Source organism: Penicillium soppii, assembly GCF_028829465.1.
Source record: "Penicillium soppii strain IBT 18220 chromosome Unknown utg000002l, whole genome shotgun sequence".
NCBI classification, from domain to species: Eukaryota; Fungi; Ascomycota; class Eurotiomycetes; order Eurotiales; family Aspergillaceae; genus Penicillium; species Penicillium soppii.
Window position 1 is genome coordinate 1,345,283 of NW_026643232.1, and position 16,426 is coordinate 1,361,708.

At 51.3% G+C, this 16,426-nt stretch overlaps 5 protein-coding genes across 5 annotated transcripts; 4 read left to right on the plus strand and 1 right to left on the minus strand.

The window, feature by feature from the left end:
• Positions 1 to 2,314: 2,314 nt before the first annotated feature.
• Positions 2,315 to 3,079, plus strand: esdC (GTP-binding protein EsdC; the record flags this gene model as incomplete). The annotated part of the gene is made up of 1 exon (XM_057237381.1): positions 2,315 to 3,079. The coding sequence occupies one exon, from the start codon at positions 2,315 to 2,317 to the stop codon at positions 3,077 to 3,079; it is 765 nt and encodes a 254-aa protein (XP_057102068.1).
• A 1,695-nt stretch (positions 3,080 to 4,774) lies between these two features.
• On the plus strand, positions 4,775 to 6,019 carry N7529_001851 (putative PHD finger domain protein; the record flags this gene model as incomplete). Its single annotated transcript, XM_057237382.1, has 1 exon — positions 4,775 to 6,019. One exon carries the CDS (start codon positions 4,775 to 4,777, stop codon positions 6,017 to 6,019), a length of 1,245 nt encoding a protein of 414 aa, XP_057102069.1.
• Positions 6,020 to 6,449: 430 nt separating this feature from the next.
• On the minus strand, positions 6,450 to 7,563 carry N7529_001852 (RPC34 RNA polymerase subunit family protein; the record flags this gene model as incomplete). Its single annotated transcript, XM_057237383.1, has 2 exons — positions 6,450 to 7,257; positions 7,319 to 7,563. 2 exons carry the CDS (start codon positions 7,561 to 7,563, stop codon positions 6,450 to 6,452), a joined length of 1,053 nt encoding a protein of 350 aa, XP_057102070.1.
• Positions 7,564 to 7,995: 432 nt separating this feature from the next.
• sti1 (Hsp90 cochaperone STI1) lies at positions 7,996 to 9,871 on the plus strand (the record flags this gene model as incomplete). The annotated part of the gene is made up of 4 exons (XM_057237384.1): positions 7,996 to 8,060; positions 8,116 to 8,309; positions 8,375 to 9,660; positions 9,719 to 9,871. 4 exons carry the CDS (start codon positions 7,996 to 7,998, stop codon positions 9,869 to 9,871), a joined length of 1,698 nt encoding a protein of 565 aa, XP_057102071.1.
• Positions 9,872 to 11,538: 1,667 nt separating this feature from the next.
• Positions 11,539 to 16,241, plus strand: N7529_001854 (uncharacterized protein; the record flags this gene model as incomplete). Its single annotated transcript, XM_057237385.1, has 4 exons — positions 11,539 to 11,745; positions 11,808 to 11,870; positions 11,921 to 14,603; positions 14,659 to 16,241. 4 exons carry the CDS (start codon positions 11,539 to 11,541, stop codon positions 16,239 to 16,241), a joined length of 4,536 nt encoding a protein of 1,511 aa, XP_057102072.1.
• Between the last annotated feature and the right edge of the window lie 185 nt (positions 16,242 to 16,426).

A 16,426-nucleotide genomic window follows, 5' to 3' on the forward strand; every position in this document is an offset into this window, starting at 1 on the left:
AATAGTGGAAGAAGTTTATCTCCGTATTGTCTTTGGTCACCAACATTGTCCACGTAGACCGAGGTAACTTGCCGTTCACGTCGCTGTTATGTGAATAATCCCCAGGAAAACCGGGTTGGCAATCGTCTAGCAAGGAGCGCTTCCATTTGATGTGGCGTTCCTCCTGCCTCTTCCAGGCTTCCCTGAGTTTGCTTTCTGTCGAATTCTTGCTGCCACACAAACGAGTAAAGTCGTCTCTCGGAACCCAGGAATAACAGTCACAGTTGGGTCGCATGAGGACATATACGCTGCAACAGGGTCATCTCCATCTGGCTTTCACCAATAATCATACATTTCAAAGCTGAGAGGTTGGAAATAGTGTGTGAGTTGTATGTCCGCTCCGCGGTCAACCTGGCGGTGGACGATTTCGTCTCGTCTAAGATGGCACACAGTCATAAGCAAAGTATATTCTAGGTGTTCTATCTCATCAATTCTGGCCCCAGCGCTAGGAAGCATATTCACAATGGTCGAAGATGAGGTTTGATAGCATAGTCAAATGGAGTGTTTTGGGTATTGTCGCGCCGATTAGCAAATCTCTATTGTTTCAAGCTCCGGCTTTTTATGGCCATACTTACAATTTCCTAGAAAAAATCTTGAGCAAGCTTAAGGGTAGGGATGTGTGAAGGCGTCACGTGGAGAAATGTTCATATCGAATAGCTCGTGAGAACTTTTACGCAAATACCGACAAGCCACCGCTTCAACTCCAAGCTTAAGACCACTGTGCACCACTGACTGCTTAGATCTAACTGATACTAGTATGATATCCCGGATATACGCTTTTGGCCAATGGCTATCTTCGAATAACTGCACAAGTGCCCTAAGATTTTTCAATATAAGTTGTTCGAATATGGCGCAGATCTGGACGATATTTCGAATCCATTTCTTTGGTCACTTTTCTTTCTTGAACAATGTGACGAAAACGCCAAGGCTTTCTAGTGATGGCCTTGCCTTGCTTCAAGGAAGCCAATCGGAGCTTGAAAACGATCACATCGATAAAATGCGAGTGAGACTAGATAATCACAGCGACTCAGTCCGGAGTGCAAGTATCTTTGCGGGGAAGTGCGCTCATGGAGTCACCTAGGCTCGTTTTGATACTGGGTTGGAGACTCTCCTGGTTTTCGAGTTTGCGTAAGTCTGGGTGACGATGAAAAAGACACGATTGTGCGTAGTCTTTGGGCCACCAAACCGTGGTGTTCTCGATCGGGTGAATTTCCAGAGAGTATCCACTATCTACCTTGGTCGTTGCCACTTATTGGTCATGTTTAGACCCCTCCAAAGCTTTGCTTATGTCGTGCGTGGTAAGTGAGATCATGCTGCTCGGTGAGCAAAGAGCAGCGGGAGGTGAGCACTAACACGACAAGAGAACGCCAAGAAATGGCAAAGGAAATCCACCACTTACACAGGTAGTAATGGGTACAGAGATAGCCGGTTATTAGGGCTTCCCTGTTCTTTCCCTGTTCTACAATATTGTATCATTATTCCTCGCTTTGTATTTCTCTATACTTTGACCACTTACCATATTCTATGAAGTACATATCTACATATGTAGATAAGAAAGAAAAATAGAAAAAATCAAGAATTGACAAACTCTCTCCTCACTTCGGATCCGAACAGCGTCAAGTCCACTATGCTGATTGGCTGTAAGCACCAACACAGCACATCACTGCATCGTGCATGAAACCAACCACCAACTGCAATTACGCGCCAGAAGAATGATTAACCTTTCTGCAGGTGACATCGTGAGACATCCATTCTGCTTAAAAGAAACCTATGGCCCCAAACCCAAATCTTCTTTTTCTTTTTCTTTCTTCAGCGAGCGTTTGTTGTGTGAGATCTGCCCTAATTCGAGTTATCCTGAGCACTGGTTGCCTGGATCTTTTTTCTTTCTTTCTATTCTTACTATCTTAATATTTTTCAATCTTTTCATCACTCATACGAGCTGTGCTCTGTGAGTCGATTTCCTCTTTGCTTCGGACTTACTCGAATTATTCAACTTTATTAACAGTTCTCTCATTGTCGCCGGTCGACTCTTGATACTGTTCAACAGATCTAATACAACAAACCCCATCTTAATTTAATCTCGCTCGATTATTTTCCTTCATTTGTCGTGGACTGGTTTCCCGTCAAGATCCAACAAGAGTCTATACATTTCAACGAACTCTCAATTCAAGCAATCCAAACTCTGGTAGTTTCGATTGTTCATTCTATACGATACTCTTTACAGCATCTTATCCACGACAATATTTATTCTTCGATTTTATTTATTTGATCCATAATGGCCGCCGTTCAACTCCAGTTCTCTCTCCGGACCTCCTCCAACGTCAAGACCGTCCACCTCGTCGGATCATGGGACAACTACAAGCGCCAGATTCCCCTCTCCGCCGATGACAAGCCCGGCGCCTGGTTCGGCAAGTTCCGCTTCCAAACCTCCATGCTTCAACTCGGCGCCCGCTACTGGTACTACTACATCATGGACGGCCACCACGTCTCCCACGACCCAGCAGCTGAGTACACCGTCGAGCCCACCACCGGCCGCAAGCTCAACATCCTCGATGTCCCGGGCAAGTCCTCCCGCTCCTCCAAGCCATCCCGCGACATCCCCACCGGCCGCGCTCTGTCCCCCTCGCGCATCCAACACCCAAAGCCAACAAAGAACTACGCCTCCCGCCATCTCCGCGAGGCCGAATTCGCCCCAACCGTTGACGACCTGACCCGCCGCTTTGCCGGCTCCCGTCTCTCAGACGACTACTCCTTCAACGGACCTCCCAGCTCCGCGGGCTCTTCCCTATCTTCCCGCTCCTCGGGCAGCACCTCTCCCTCGTCCCTCTCATCTTTGAGCGACCGCCCCGTCCAATGCCGCTGCGAACGCTACGGCATCACCCGCAAGGGCGACCGCGTCAAGCTCGACTGTGGTGGTTCCCGCTGCGCAGGCTACGACTCTTCCGACGACTGCTGCTCCGACTCCGAGTACGACAGTGATGAGGAGTACTCCCGCGCTCGCAACGCTGTCCGTCGCCAGGGGATCTTTGTTCGCCGCTAATAGGATCGCAAGCTTGGCCCTGATCTGCTTCTGCTATTTGTCTTGCGCTGGCTTGTCCTCCCCTGGATTTGGCCATTGCTATTTGAGTTGAAAGAAAAGAAAAGAAAAAAGAAAAAAAAGATACTGGTGTTTTGGGGGTGAAAGTGCCTTTCATGGTATCTTCACCGTCAATTATATTCACCCCGGACGTGTCCTCGTGGGTGTTGATAAGCTTATTTCGGACTGTCAGAATCGCATTGACTGGTTCGAACCATAAGAGAGAAGATCTGCTCCGGGCTGCCTGTTTACCGTACGGTACAGTGTACGATGGGTGGCTTGGCCTGGTGGAAAAATGAACGCGACATCTCGTCTGCTGAAGAACATCTTTGATGTCATGGCTTCGCGCCGCCTTCGGCTTAGGTCGTACTCTGAGATCTCATGATTAATGTGATATGACCTGCATCTTTGTTTCATGGTAGATTGTATGTTGTAGACTATAGACTGTAGACTAGTAAACTGGCTCTGGCTGAATGCGAGTAAGAAACATAGAAGAATGGACTCACGCAGCCACTATGAAAAAGACTTGCTGAGCTGGACATCAGCACCTTTGCTCCTCTTTGATATCGGCAATCATCCTTTCAATGGCGTTGGAATACATTTCGAAAGCGAATAGAAAAATTAAGTATTGCGACTCTCTGCTTTTGTCCATCGCCCACATACATGTCCATCCTCTCCATGTCCATCTGCTTCCCCCACATCTCGACCACGACCACGACGGCGTCGATATGAATGGCAGCAGCGAAAGTTGCCGACTCTGGCTGAAAGACAGAAAAACTCGTCAATTATGACCCGTACGACAAATCCCATTTTGAAGAGCCCACCGCTAAATCCAACGAAGTCTTTGAGTGGGTTCCTTACGACAAAGTTATTCCCGCGATCAAGACTGTCAGTCAGGAGACTTTCCCTCGGGCGCTGCCTAATGACGACTCCGGGTTAGAGTAGCTCAGCCTTGTATTCAACGAAGGCTGTGAGTGTGGCCCTTGCGACAAAGTTATTGCCCAGAAAATCTTCGAGACTCTCACAGACACAGCCCGTGGTGATGAAAACGAAATATGAGCTAAGCCTCCGCCGAGGCTAATTTGTATGGCTTGTAGATTGTTATGACCTTGTAAAAGGATGCATCTAGGGGTAAGTGGGTATTTATATCAGTATCTTGGCATAAACTCCTGGTGCTTTGGAATAATATCAAATGCCGACAATGCTGAAAGCATAATGAACGTAAGGTGTGAGAATATACATCTACAATGTTCAAAAATTGGAAAAGAATGGGTAATCTTCCATGAGTACAGATTATATAAGATGTTAGATCAGGATAATAGTCATCTTGATTTAGTGAAATTGGTATATGCAAAGTGTTCAGCTTAAACTAGAAAGAATGGACATTTCCACCGTTGTATACTTCGGGGCTCCGGAGCTCCAGGGCTTCGGGCTTCGGCAAGATCAGTCAGCAATTAGTCATCATCCAACTTCGGCCAAATGGTCTCCCTACGATGGATGTCCATTTATTGACGCGACAGAAGGCCAGGCGTTCATCTGGTCATCAAAATTCCGACAAAGGAAATCGACAATAGAGACAGATACTCAGCCGAGTAGCCAAAACCCGCGCCTCAGAATCCCGACAGGACCCAACAACGTCCCGCGCTGCGACCGACGAAAATGGCACACGGAGCGGAGGACTGCGCAACTGTCCTGGAGCAGTTCGTTCACGATGTTGCGAACCTCCCGGCCGAGATCAACCACCTGATGGAAGAAATCCAGGCCAAGGACAAGATCATGCAAGAGTGTCGCTCAACCATCAACTCCCGCGACAGCAGCATTCAGAAATTCATCAAACTGAACGGCAGTCTGGCGCCAAACCCCAAAGAGGAGCAATATGGCAAGACCATCCTAGAAAACATGGATAAATCGCACGAACTACAGACGGAGAAGATCCAACTCAGCGAGAAGGCCTGCGTCCTCCTCGATCGCCAAATCAAGCGCCTAGACGTGCGCATTCGCGATCTAGTCAACGAGGGCCTTCTCACAAACGACCCTCCCCTACCATCCCTCTTCGACTCAAAGAACAAATACCGCAACCCACCCAAAGTCTTCTTCCCAGACTCAACACCCTCCGAATCCCCAGCCTACTCAACCCCTCTCCACCAAACCTCTGGCAACGCAAACCCAATCCTAGCAGCCGCCCAACGCCTCAACCAATCCACAACACCACGCCCACAAGGCTCAGCAGCCCAGCTCGCTCAATCTACAGCCCGCAGCTCCGCACCCGCCACCCCCGCCGCTGCCGCAGTCGTCCACCTCCAACAACGCCAGCGCGAATCCTCAGCAGGCGCAGTGGACTCCAAGCGCCGCCGCCTGAACCCAGCACTCGGCACTCTCCCCGCCGCATCCTCAAACCTGCGCCAATCATCTCTCGGCCCTGGAACACCCAAACCAGGCACGCCGGCCGGTAGTCGCGCGGGGAGTGTACCGCGCTCTAGCGCCGTGATCAAGAAGGCGTTGACGAAGAAGATCGCGCCCCACCAGCAGGTCAAGAAGCTTAAGACTTCAAATGGGAAGTTGATTAAGCGGTCTTCGAGTAGTGGACGCATCAAGGCTTCGAAGAAATCGCCTAACGGCGAGGGTGACGAGGATGATGATTCCATGCTTAGTAGTGCTGATACCTCCGATTCGGATAAGAGTGATGGTGGTGCGGATGAGGATGTCGATGATGAGGAGGAGGATGAGGGAAATGAGGATTCGAAGGTCTATTGTACTTGTCGGACGGTCAGCCATGGGGACATGGTTGCTTGCGATAATGATGAATGTCCTTACGAGTGGTTCCATTGGAAGTGTGTTGGGTTGACGAGGGAGCCTGTGGGAACGTGGTATTGTGATGAATGTCGGCGAACTCTGGGCAAATAGGTTTGTGTTTATTCTTATTCTTTGCAAGGTTGCATGGTTGATATACCCATGGCGTTTATGGATTGGTGGCGACTGGATTGGATTATGTTTGGATTCTTACATCAGTACAATCAATTACAATATACTGCTTAATGACTCTTTGAATTGAGTAAATTTCTCATATTCGTCTATGTCTAGACAAGACCAGCTCCATGCCGACGGCAAGAGGAATTGAAGGGAGTCCGGCGACGTTTTCTCCCTTACCTCCCAGCATATGTCCAAGCCGCAAAACCAGCCCCAAATCCAATGGTGGCCAGCGCCTAAGCAAATCAAGATATAACGCCATCGCTATGCACACGTATTTTCCTTTTTTTGTTCCATGCAAACGTGTTGGCACACAGGAACGTTCAGTGCGCCTAAAATCAAATGTTGGGTGTTAATGTCAACCCATTTAGAAGCCAAGTCCGCTGTTCAGCCACGGGTCGAAATACTCGCATGTCTCGGGACTGACTGTGCCTCCAGGCGAGCACAGTTTGAAGACAGGACACTGGCCACAGGGCGCTTCGGTCATGCCGTTTTTCACGAGATGCTTGTTTGCAAGGGCGAGGTCGTCGCCTTCGACGGGCGCCTTGCGCGCTTGCTTTTCTTTGACTGCGTCTGGGCTCTTGAGAGATCGGTAGACCTCGCCTGTACCGATTGAGACGAGCTTGTTGTCGTAGCAGAGCATTTCGAGGAGTTGGACCACGCTCTCTTCGCCCAGGCGGACAGGTGTGATGCCGCTCTCGTTGACGGCGGCGGTGATCATTTCCACGGTGGGGTAGCCTTTGTAGCCGTGGGGGTAGGGAAGGTAAGTTTTCTCCTCTTTGACGTCTGCTTTGCCGGAGGCGGTCTTGAGGCGTTTGTTTTTCCGCTCAGAGGCGGGCACTTCGTACCAGCTTTTTCGGCTCACGGTGTATTCGATGTAGCCGGCCACGCTGTTGATGAAGTTTGCATCGAGAACGCCGTCGGTGAACCAGGCTCCTCCAGTGACTTCTTCGCTTGGAGCCAGGCCTGCCAGCATGTACATCTTGCGGCTGGGGTATTTGACATTGTGCAGAGATTTGATGTAGGTTTTGCTTTCGAGTGATTTGAGGCAGCGGTCCAGGATGGACTTGTGCAGGTTTGTACGGTTTCCGATATGGCGGACCCAGATGCCTGTTCGTCCGGTGGAGTGGATGACATTGTAGACCATGGCCTCGTCGGGGGTGAGATTGCGGAGTCTGATGGGAGGAGAGGTTAGTTGAGGGGTCCATTGGCCGGGGTAACACTTCTAGTGCCTACTTTTCAGCATCCTCGCGGTCAATGAGTCGCCATGTTAGTTTTCCATCCTTGGTGAGAAGCCGGAACAGATTTTGATCGACGAGACTCTGAGCGCATTCTAGCAGAAGTGCGACATCATTGTCGGGGATGACTTTCAGGTCGAGAAAGTCGTTTTGGAAGAAAAGGTGATCGGGATCGAACTCGCTGGTGCATGCATCGTAAAGCTTAGATGCAAGCTCGGCCACTTTGGACCCCGCGGAGGCCATTATTGGAGATGCGACAGAGATATCAGGAGGCTAAATCAAGGTTCATTCGAGTGGGTTCGTGGTTTTTCATATTCAAACGAGTATGTTAGAACCGAGTGAGGAAGTTAGAGAGGCATGGTGCGCTAGTGTTGGTAAATTTGAGTCACAAATGAACACACGAGATGTTTTTTTGGCGACTTTTTCTCGGCGGGGGAGTGACTTGGGCCTAGAAGAGTTTAGCGCTTCGGAGCTTGTGAGCGCAGTGGCCTCAGGTGTCCATGCCTAAGGCGCTGAAATGCACTGCTGCCTGAGGCCTTGGATAGCAACGGAAATTTCGAGAAGCTCCGGCCGACTGAGCTCATAACCGCAGATTGCTCAGTTTCTTGTGATCTCATTCTTGATCTGCAAATTACTTTCTGTTGAGCCATTTTTTTATAACATAATATTAACAGCATGGCTGACGCTTTGAAGGCAGAAGGCAACAAGGCCTTCTCTGCTAAGGATTATCCTACTGCTATGTACACGCTACCCCACCTTTGACATTGACTCCAGAGCAGAACTGATAGAGACCAGCGAGAAATTCACCGAGGCTCTTGCCATCGAACCCGAAAACCACATCCTCTTCTCCAACCGCTCCGCCGTCTACACCGCACAGAACGAATACCAAAAAGCTCTTGAAGATGCCGAGAAGGCCATCGAGATCAAGCCCGACTGGTCCAAGGGCCATGTCCGTAAGGGAGCAGCTTACCGTGGCCTCGGAGATCTCTGTATGTGATATCGTGCCGGAGGAGTGGGAGCACCTACATTAGAATCTTATGCTAACCAACGGCAGTGGCTGCTTTCGACGCCTACCAGGAGGCTCTGAAGATTGAGCCCGGTAACGCACAGGCCAAGTCCGGCCTGGATGCCACCCAGCGTGCCATCAATGCTGAGGCTACAGCCGACGGTGTCACCGGTGACCCCACAGGAGGTCTCGGAGGCATGTTCAACGACCCGGCCCTGTTCCAAAAGCTTGCCAACAACCCCAAGACCGCTTCCCTCCTCGGCGATGCCGAGTTCATGGCCAAGCTGCAGAAGATCCAGCAGAACCCCAACAGTGTTGGAGAGGAGATTCGCGACCCTCGCTTCCTGCAGGTCATGAGCGTGCTTCTCGGTATTGATATGAACTTTGGTGGCGAGGGTGCCGAGCCCCCCATGCCCGAGTCCAAGCCCAGCGCTTCGCAACCCAAGAAGGCACCTACACCAGAGCCAGAGCCCGTGGACGAGGAGGCCATCGCCAAGAAGCAGGCCAAGGAGGCGGGTGACGCCGAGAAGCAGATTGGTAACGAGTTCTACAAGAAGAAGCAGTTCGATGAAGCTATTGAGCACTACTCCAAGGCTTGGGACCTCAACAAGGACATCACTTACTTGAACAACATTGGTGCTGCCAAGTTCGAGAAGGGCGACTACCAGGGCACCATCGAGACCTGCCAAAAGGCCATCGAGGAGGGCCGCGACTTGCGCGCTGACTTCAAGCTGATGGCCAAGGCCTACACTCGTATTGGTTCCGCCTACGAGAAGCTCAACGACCTCGCCCAGGCCATTGAGTACTACAACAAGTCTCTCATGGAGCACCGCACCCCCGATACTCTCACTAAGCTCCGCAACGCCGAGAAGACCAAGAGCACCGCCGAGAAGAACGCCTACATCGACCCGGCCGAGGCTGAGAAAGCCCGCGAGCTCGGTCAGCAGAAGTTCCAGGAGGGTGACTGGCCCGGTGCCGTCGAGGCCTTCACCGAGATGACCAAGCGCGCCCCCACTGACCCCCGTGGTTACTCCAACCGCGCCGCGGCCCTCATCAAGCTGATGGCTTTCCCCGGTGCCGTGCAGGACTGCGACGAGGCCATCAAGCTCGACCCTAAGTTCATCCGCGCTTACATGCGCAAGGGTGCAGCTCTCATCGCTATGAAGGAGTTCAACCGTGCTCTGGACACTTTCACCGAAGCTGCCGAGCACGACGATGGCAAGCACGCCCGTGAAATCGAGCAGCAGCAGCAGAAGTGCCTGGATGCTCAGTTCAGTGCCCGTGCTGGTGAGACTGAGGAGCAGACTATGGCCCGTATTCAGAATGACCCCGAGGTATGTTTCCTTTCCGCTTGAAGTATCGCTTGACACTTTTATACTAACAATGATTCAGATCATGTCTGTTCTGCAGGACCCCGTTATGCAGAGCATCCTTCAGCAGGCCAAGAGTGATCCCGCTGCGCTGCAGGAGCACATGAAGAACCCGCAGGTGCGGATGAAGATCCAGAAGCTGATGGCTGCTGGTGTTATCCGTATGGGACGGTAAATGTTTGGGATTTGAGGTTGCTGGATACGAATTGACACGAGATATCTTTTGACATATTTTTATTTCCCTAAAATTCCACTGCTTAGCTTGCATACACGTTCGTCCTTTGTTTACCCTTCCAACACTACTCCGTACAAATGTCGTATATTGAATTTCGGTCTCGGCGGCAAACACGTAAATATATGCATACAATTTTGTTAATCTTTCAATGTTGTTTATTTCATGTGCCACGCTTCGACCTTCGGCCGACATTTCCACAAAGAACTATCCCAGCCTCTTCGACCCACCGAGATTTAACGAGTGGGGGTTTAAAAAATTAAAAAAAAAGGATTTCACCGAACACCCTATCGTACCAATCATTTGCAAAGGAACCTCGGTGATTTCGATCTTTTCTTCAATATTGTGTGTGGTTGTCTTGTGCTCTGTTATTATTGTACGCTGTAGGGTAACACGAGCTGCAGTGGAATTAACCTCTTCAGCCCGGGTAACAGGTCACAGGGCATCTAGACGGGATGTGATGTGATAGATCAATTCCAGCACACGACATCGCAGAGCTGCAGCTGAAAAGAAAGACAGAGTTTACCTCGGGTATATCTCTTCTAATATATTATAATATCCATGGATGGCAGGGGGTGGATGCACTTTAGCCCTGGCCGATCAACCACATCGGGGTTAGATATGCGCTTGGATCGATAGTGTGCCTTTGACAGGGTTTTATTGATTTCAATGTTGAGTGTTTTCATTCTGTGCTGTATGCCACGTGTACAAGGGCAACTGAATGAAAAAAGGTACTCCGTACGAAGCACTCCTTACGTGTGAATGTCGTGGAGGATAATCGACTGTGCCAAGTGGTGGTACCTTGGTACAGTCGCTGCCTAATTAGCTATGTAGGGCTGTGCTAACAGCTAGTTGAGTTAGTCAAGTCAATCAAGTCAATCACGTTCGAATCAAACTTCGCTGCTCACTCCACTATCCACCGAATAACCCTGAATTATCGAATATTGTGGATTGTGGCGGTGCGTCGGGTCAACCGCAATAGTCGCTTTTAGTTGTGTTGCACAGGGGAAGGGTGCAATGTGCCATGGAGGGAGTAGGAGTGGTATATTCGGTCTCTGTTTGAATATGTTGTTTAAATATAGAGTTGAAGAGCAATAGAAATCAATTCCAATGGAATTACACATTGTCAACAGTTGAGCTGAGACCCGAGATCGTCGAACAAAGTACGTCACTGATCTCCGATCGAACTTCGGAGCTTCACGATCTCCTTTTTTTTCTTCTTTCTTCGTATATTATATGATATATGATATCAGTTATAGCATTATAGTCATAATAAATAGAAATATTATATTCTTGTGTCTTATTATATAATATAATATAAATAAACGACGTGAACGTAATCATTCCAGCCACACTTCCCCTTGACGCAAGCGGCTGGGCAATCTGAGCTGCCTGAATTGGCCCACATCTTCTCCTCTTTCTTCTCTTCGGACCTTTTTGTGCCTGTAACGCAGCTTTCTTTCACGACACTCCATGCCCTAATACCCTATACCGGACACCTGAAACCCTACAACTACTCTGCCTACCATTCGACAAGGCGTAAGCAAGCTTCCCCTCTTCCCCTCACATTCAACCTGACAATTCCCCCAGACCTGAACACAACCGGCGACATGGCGTCCGCCGACGCGGAGAAGACTGAGAACAAGATTGAGGGCACCATCGAAGCCGCCCAAGAATTACAAGAAGACCCTCAATCCCATGTCAACCCAGATACAATCGAGAAAAAGGTCGTCGAAGAAGCCCGAGAAGCTGGTTCGGCAGCATACCAATTCGACCCCGATGCTTCACCAGAAGACAAGGCCAATGCCGCCAAGGGGGTACGTAGAACAGTCGCCCGCGCGATCGCATATACAAACGTTAACCCATTGCCTGTGTTTAGCGACTGCCGCCTGATTTCCACCACCCACATAAGCCGCAGGGCATTGCGGTGGTCACAGATAAGGTAAGAGGAGCCCAGTCGCGATCGCAAAACCATACACTAATCCTGTGCAGACCGATGGAAAAGCAGACTATGACCTCCCTGCGCCGCAATCTGTGAATGCTATTATGGCCGAAGACGCGACGAGAGCGGAGGAGGGAAAGCCGATCGATGAAGATCTCCGATGGGCGCGCGATCGCACAGGTTGGGCACCCAAGTTTGTCACGGAAAAGCCTGATGGGCTTGATGAGGAGGGCACTTTGCTCGATCATCAGGATTTTCTCGAAGGTCGGATTCCTGATAAGTTCTTTGGCGATTGGTATCACAATGCGGCGATTATCGTCTTTGCCTGCTTGTCTTCTTGGCTGATTGCCGTGCTGGGCGGTGGTATCGGATGGGTGCTCATGATTATGGCCGCTTGCAGTACCTACTACCGGACCTCGATTCGTCGCGTGCGCCGCAACTTCCGTGATGATATTAGTCGGGAAATGTCCAAGCAGCGCCTCGAGACTGATACCGAGAGCTTGGAGTGGATTAACAGCTTCCTCGTCAAGTTCTGGCCTATCTACGCCCCCGTTCTCTGTGATACTATTATCAACTCGGTCGACCAGGTCCTGAGTACCTCTACCCCCGCTTTCTTGGATAGCTTGCGTCTCAAGACTTTCGTCCTCGGTACCAAGCCTCCTCGTCTCGAGCATGTCAAGACATACCCCAAGACAGAGCCGGATACCGTTATCATGGACTGGAAGTTCAGCTTCACTCCTAATGATACCATGGATTTGACTGCCCGCCAGTTGAAAGATAAGATCAACCCCAAGGTCGTGCTGGAGGTACGTGTCGGAAAGGGCATGGTCAGCAAAGGTCTCGACGTGATTGTCGAGGACATGGCTTGCTCTGGTCTTATGCGCGTCAAGGTCAAGCTCCAAATTCCCTTCCCCCACATCGAGCGCGTGGACGTCTGCTTCTTGGATAAGCCCGAACTCGACTACGTCTGCAAGCCTCTTGGTGGTGACCACCTTGGATTCGACATCAACTTCATCCCCGGTCTGGAGCACTTCATCAAGGACCAGATTCACGCCAATCTGCAACCCATGATGTACGACCCTAACGTGTTCCCCATTGAAATCGCGAAGATGCTTGCTGGAAACCCTGTTGACCAGGCTATTGGTGTGGTGGCTATCACTCTGCACGGCGCTCACCAGCTCAAGAACCCGGACAAGTTCTCTGGTACTCCTGACCCATATGCCGTGGTTTCTTTGAACAACCGCACCGAGCTTGGCCGCACTAAGATTATCCACGACACCGACAGTCCCCGCTGGAATGAGACCATCTATGTAATTATTACTTCCTTCTCCGATGCTTTGTCTATCGCCGCCTACGACTGGAATGAATACCGCAAGGACAAGGAAATGGGTACTGCCAGCTTCGCATTGGACAAGCTCGAACAAGAGCCTTCTCACGAGGGTATTTATCTGGAAGTGCAGGCCAGTGGCCGCCACCGCGGTGCGATTCAAGCCGACATCCGCTTCTTCCCCGTTCTCGAGGGACGCAAGGATGAGGCTGGCGTGGCTGAGCCTGCACCCGAACTCAACACCGGTATCGCGCAGTTCACTATCGAGCAGGCTAAGGACCTTGACGGAAGCAAGAGTCTGGTGGGCAAGCTTAACCCCTACGCTGTTCTGCTCCTCAACGGAAAGGAAATTCACATTACGAACAAGCTCAAGCGGACCAACAACCCTATCTTCCAGAATGCCTCCAAGGAGTTCCTTGTCACAGACCGCAAAAACGCCAAACTCGGCCTTATCCTCAAGGATGACCGCGATATCATGCAGGATCCCATCATCGGCCGCTACCAGATCAAGATGAATGACATGATCAAGATGATGGAGCGTGGCCAGCAGTGGTTCCATCTCCACGGCGCGAAGGACGGCCGTGCTAAGATGACCCTTCAGTGGAAGCCCGTTGCTCTGGGCGGCATCGGTAGCGCCGGTTACGTTGATCCCATCGGTGTCATGCGCTTCCACTTCAAGCGTGCGTCTAACCTGCGCAACCTCGAGGCCATGGGCAAGTCTGACCCCTACGCTCGCGTGCTTCTTTCGGGCATAACTCGCGGCCGCACTGTCACTTTCCGAAACAATCTCAACCCCGAATGGGACGAGGTTGTCTACGTGCCTATCCGCAGCGCTCGTGAGAAGTTGACTGTTGAGGTTATGGACGAGGAAACTATCAACAAGGACCGAACGCTTGGTTGGTGTGATCTTAATGCTTCGGACTTCGTTCGTGAGTCTGAGAGCGGCGAGTTTGAGATCGACGATGAGAAGCAGGCTATTACTAGCCCTTTGAAGATCAGTGGTGGTGTTGCCAAGGGTGAACTCCACTACACGGTTTCCTTCTACCCCACTGTGCCTGTCGTCAACCCCGAGGACGAGGAAGAGGAAGAAGAGGAGGTTCCAGGTACTCCTGGTCCTGACTCTGAGTTCCGCAAGAGTATCGACTCCCGGCCTAAGACTTTGCACACCAAGTCTGCTAGTGTGGACTCGAAGGCTTCCAAGGCCTCCAAGGCCTCCAAGGCTTTGTCTAATGGCACTACTCCTAACGGAACTAACGGTACCGGCGAGCCGGCTACCAACGGCCGCACCAGTCTGGAGACTAATGGGTCGCGCCCAATGACTGGTCCCCAGTCTGAGACTGCGTCTCTCCGGTCGATCAAGTCGATTCCCCGCACTTTCGTCAGCGTGGAGGATCTGGCGAAATATGGTATGTTTTGTTCACTGAAATGTGTCAGTCGCTCAAGCTAATCAATCACCTCTAGAATCCGGCTTCATTGTGTTCAAGTTCCACGAGGGCCAGCTGGCTCACCAACATGTCCAGCTGGAGGTTTTGATGGACGACTACATGTTCCCCGCCTATGTCTCATCCAAGATTCACACCACGACCGCGAAGTTCACCGACGTCGGAGAGGCCTTCGTCCGCGAACTCGAGTTCTCCAAGATCACCCTCCGTCTCGTCAACAAGGATGACCCCAAGGATTCTAGCGAGGAGCACACCGTCGCCAAGCTTACTGGTGACACCCTGCCCACCCTCATGCGCATGCTGTACACGCCCACCGAGCTTGTCCTCCGCTCCAACGCCGGCGAGGTCAGCAAGGTCACCGTCAGCGCCCGCTTCATCCCCACTCAGATGAAGCTCGACCCAGTGGAAAGCATCAACAACATGGGTACCCTCCGTGTGGACGTTCTCGACGCCGCTGAGCTGCCCGCTGCCGACCGAAATGGTTTCTCTGACCCATACTGCAAATTCCGTCTGGCCGACGAGACCATCTTCAAGACCAAGGTCCAGAAGAAGACCCTCCACCCGGCCTGGAACGAGTTCTTCGAAACACCAATCAAATCTCGTATCGGTGCTAACTTCCACGTCGACGTGTATGACTGGGATTTCGGCGACAAAGCAGACTGGCTGGGCGCAACTCCGATCGACCTTGAAGACCTGGAGCCCTTCACTCCCAAGGAAATCACCCTCCCTCTGGACGGAAAATCAGGCGTCATCCGCCTCAAGCTTCTGTTCAAGCCAAGCTACGTCGTTCGCTCCCGTCAAGGATCCTCCACTTTCTCAGGAACCTTTGCGGTACCCGGCAAGATCGTCGGCGCACCCGTCAAGGGCGTAGGCTTTGTCGGTGGCAACGTAGTCCGCGGAGCCTCCTTCGTCAAGCACGGTCTCATGTCCCGTTTCAACAAAGACAAGAATAACGAAGACGCCAGCTCCATCATCGAGGAGGACAAGGACCGTCTCACGCCCTCTGCCTCCATCGCCGACGGCGCTTCGTCCCCCAACACCCCTCAAAAGGAACACTCGCGCAACCGCAGCACAGCCTCGCAATTCGGTGACCGCCTCAGCGTCATCGGCGGCGTCGGTGCCGGCGACAAAGGAACAGCAAACATCACCCTCGTCTCCGCAGCCAACTTCCCCACAAACGCCAACCTGCGCATCCACGTCCGCATCATCGGCTCCAAGGGCGCAAAGGAAGTCCACAAGTCCAAGGCCCACAAGAACACCGCCGGAACAGTCAACTACGACGACTCCTTCCGCGTCAACACCACCGCCGACGCCCAGTACCAGATCCGTGTCGTCGACCACGCCACCTTCGGCTCTGACGATGTCCTCGGCGAAGCGCTGTTCTTCATTGACGACCAGGGCTCCGTCGCCGGCCAAGATAAGCTCGTTACCGTTGGCGACGGCGTCGTTACGATCCGCTCTAGCTTTGCGCCTGCTGAGGGTGCCCTCCGGCCTACGACTAGTGGGTCTACAGCTGCTGAGGAGGATGTCTCTGGGAGTCCGGATTCGAGGAAGTTGCCCAGGAGGAGCTTTTTGACTAAGAGGAGTGTTAGTGGAGTTTGATTGGATTGGATGAGGGTTTTACTTGAAGTCGAGTGGCGATTTGTCGGGATGAAAATATGCTTTTTTTGTTACGATATCCTTTATGAATTGTTGATTATAGCTGAATTAATTATATCTTGAGTTGCGGTGTGCTACTTACTGTAAGTTCGTAAATTGTACCTATAACATGGGTTTAAAATTAAAAA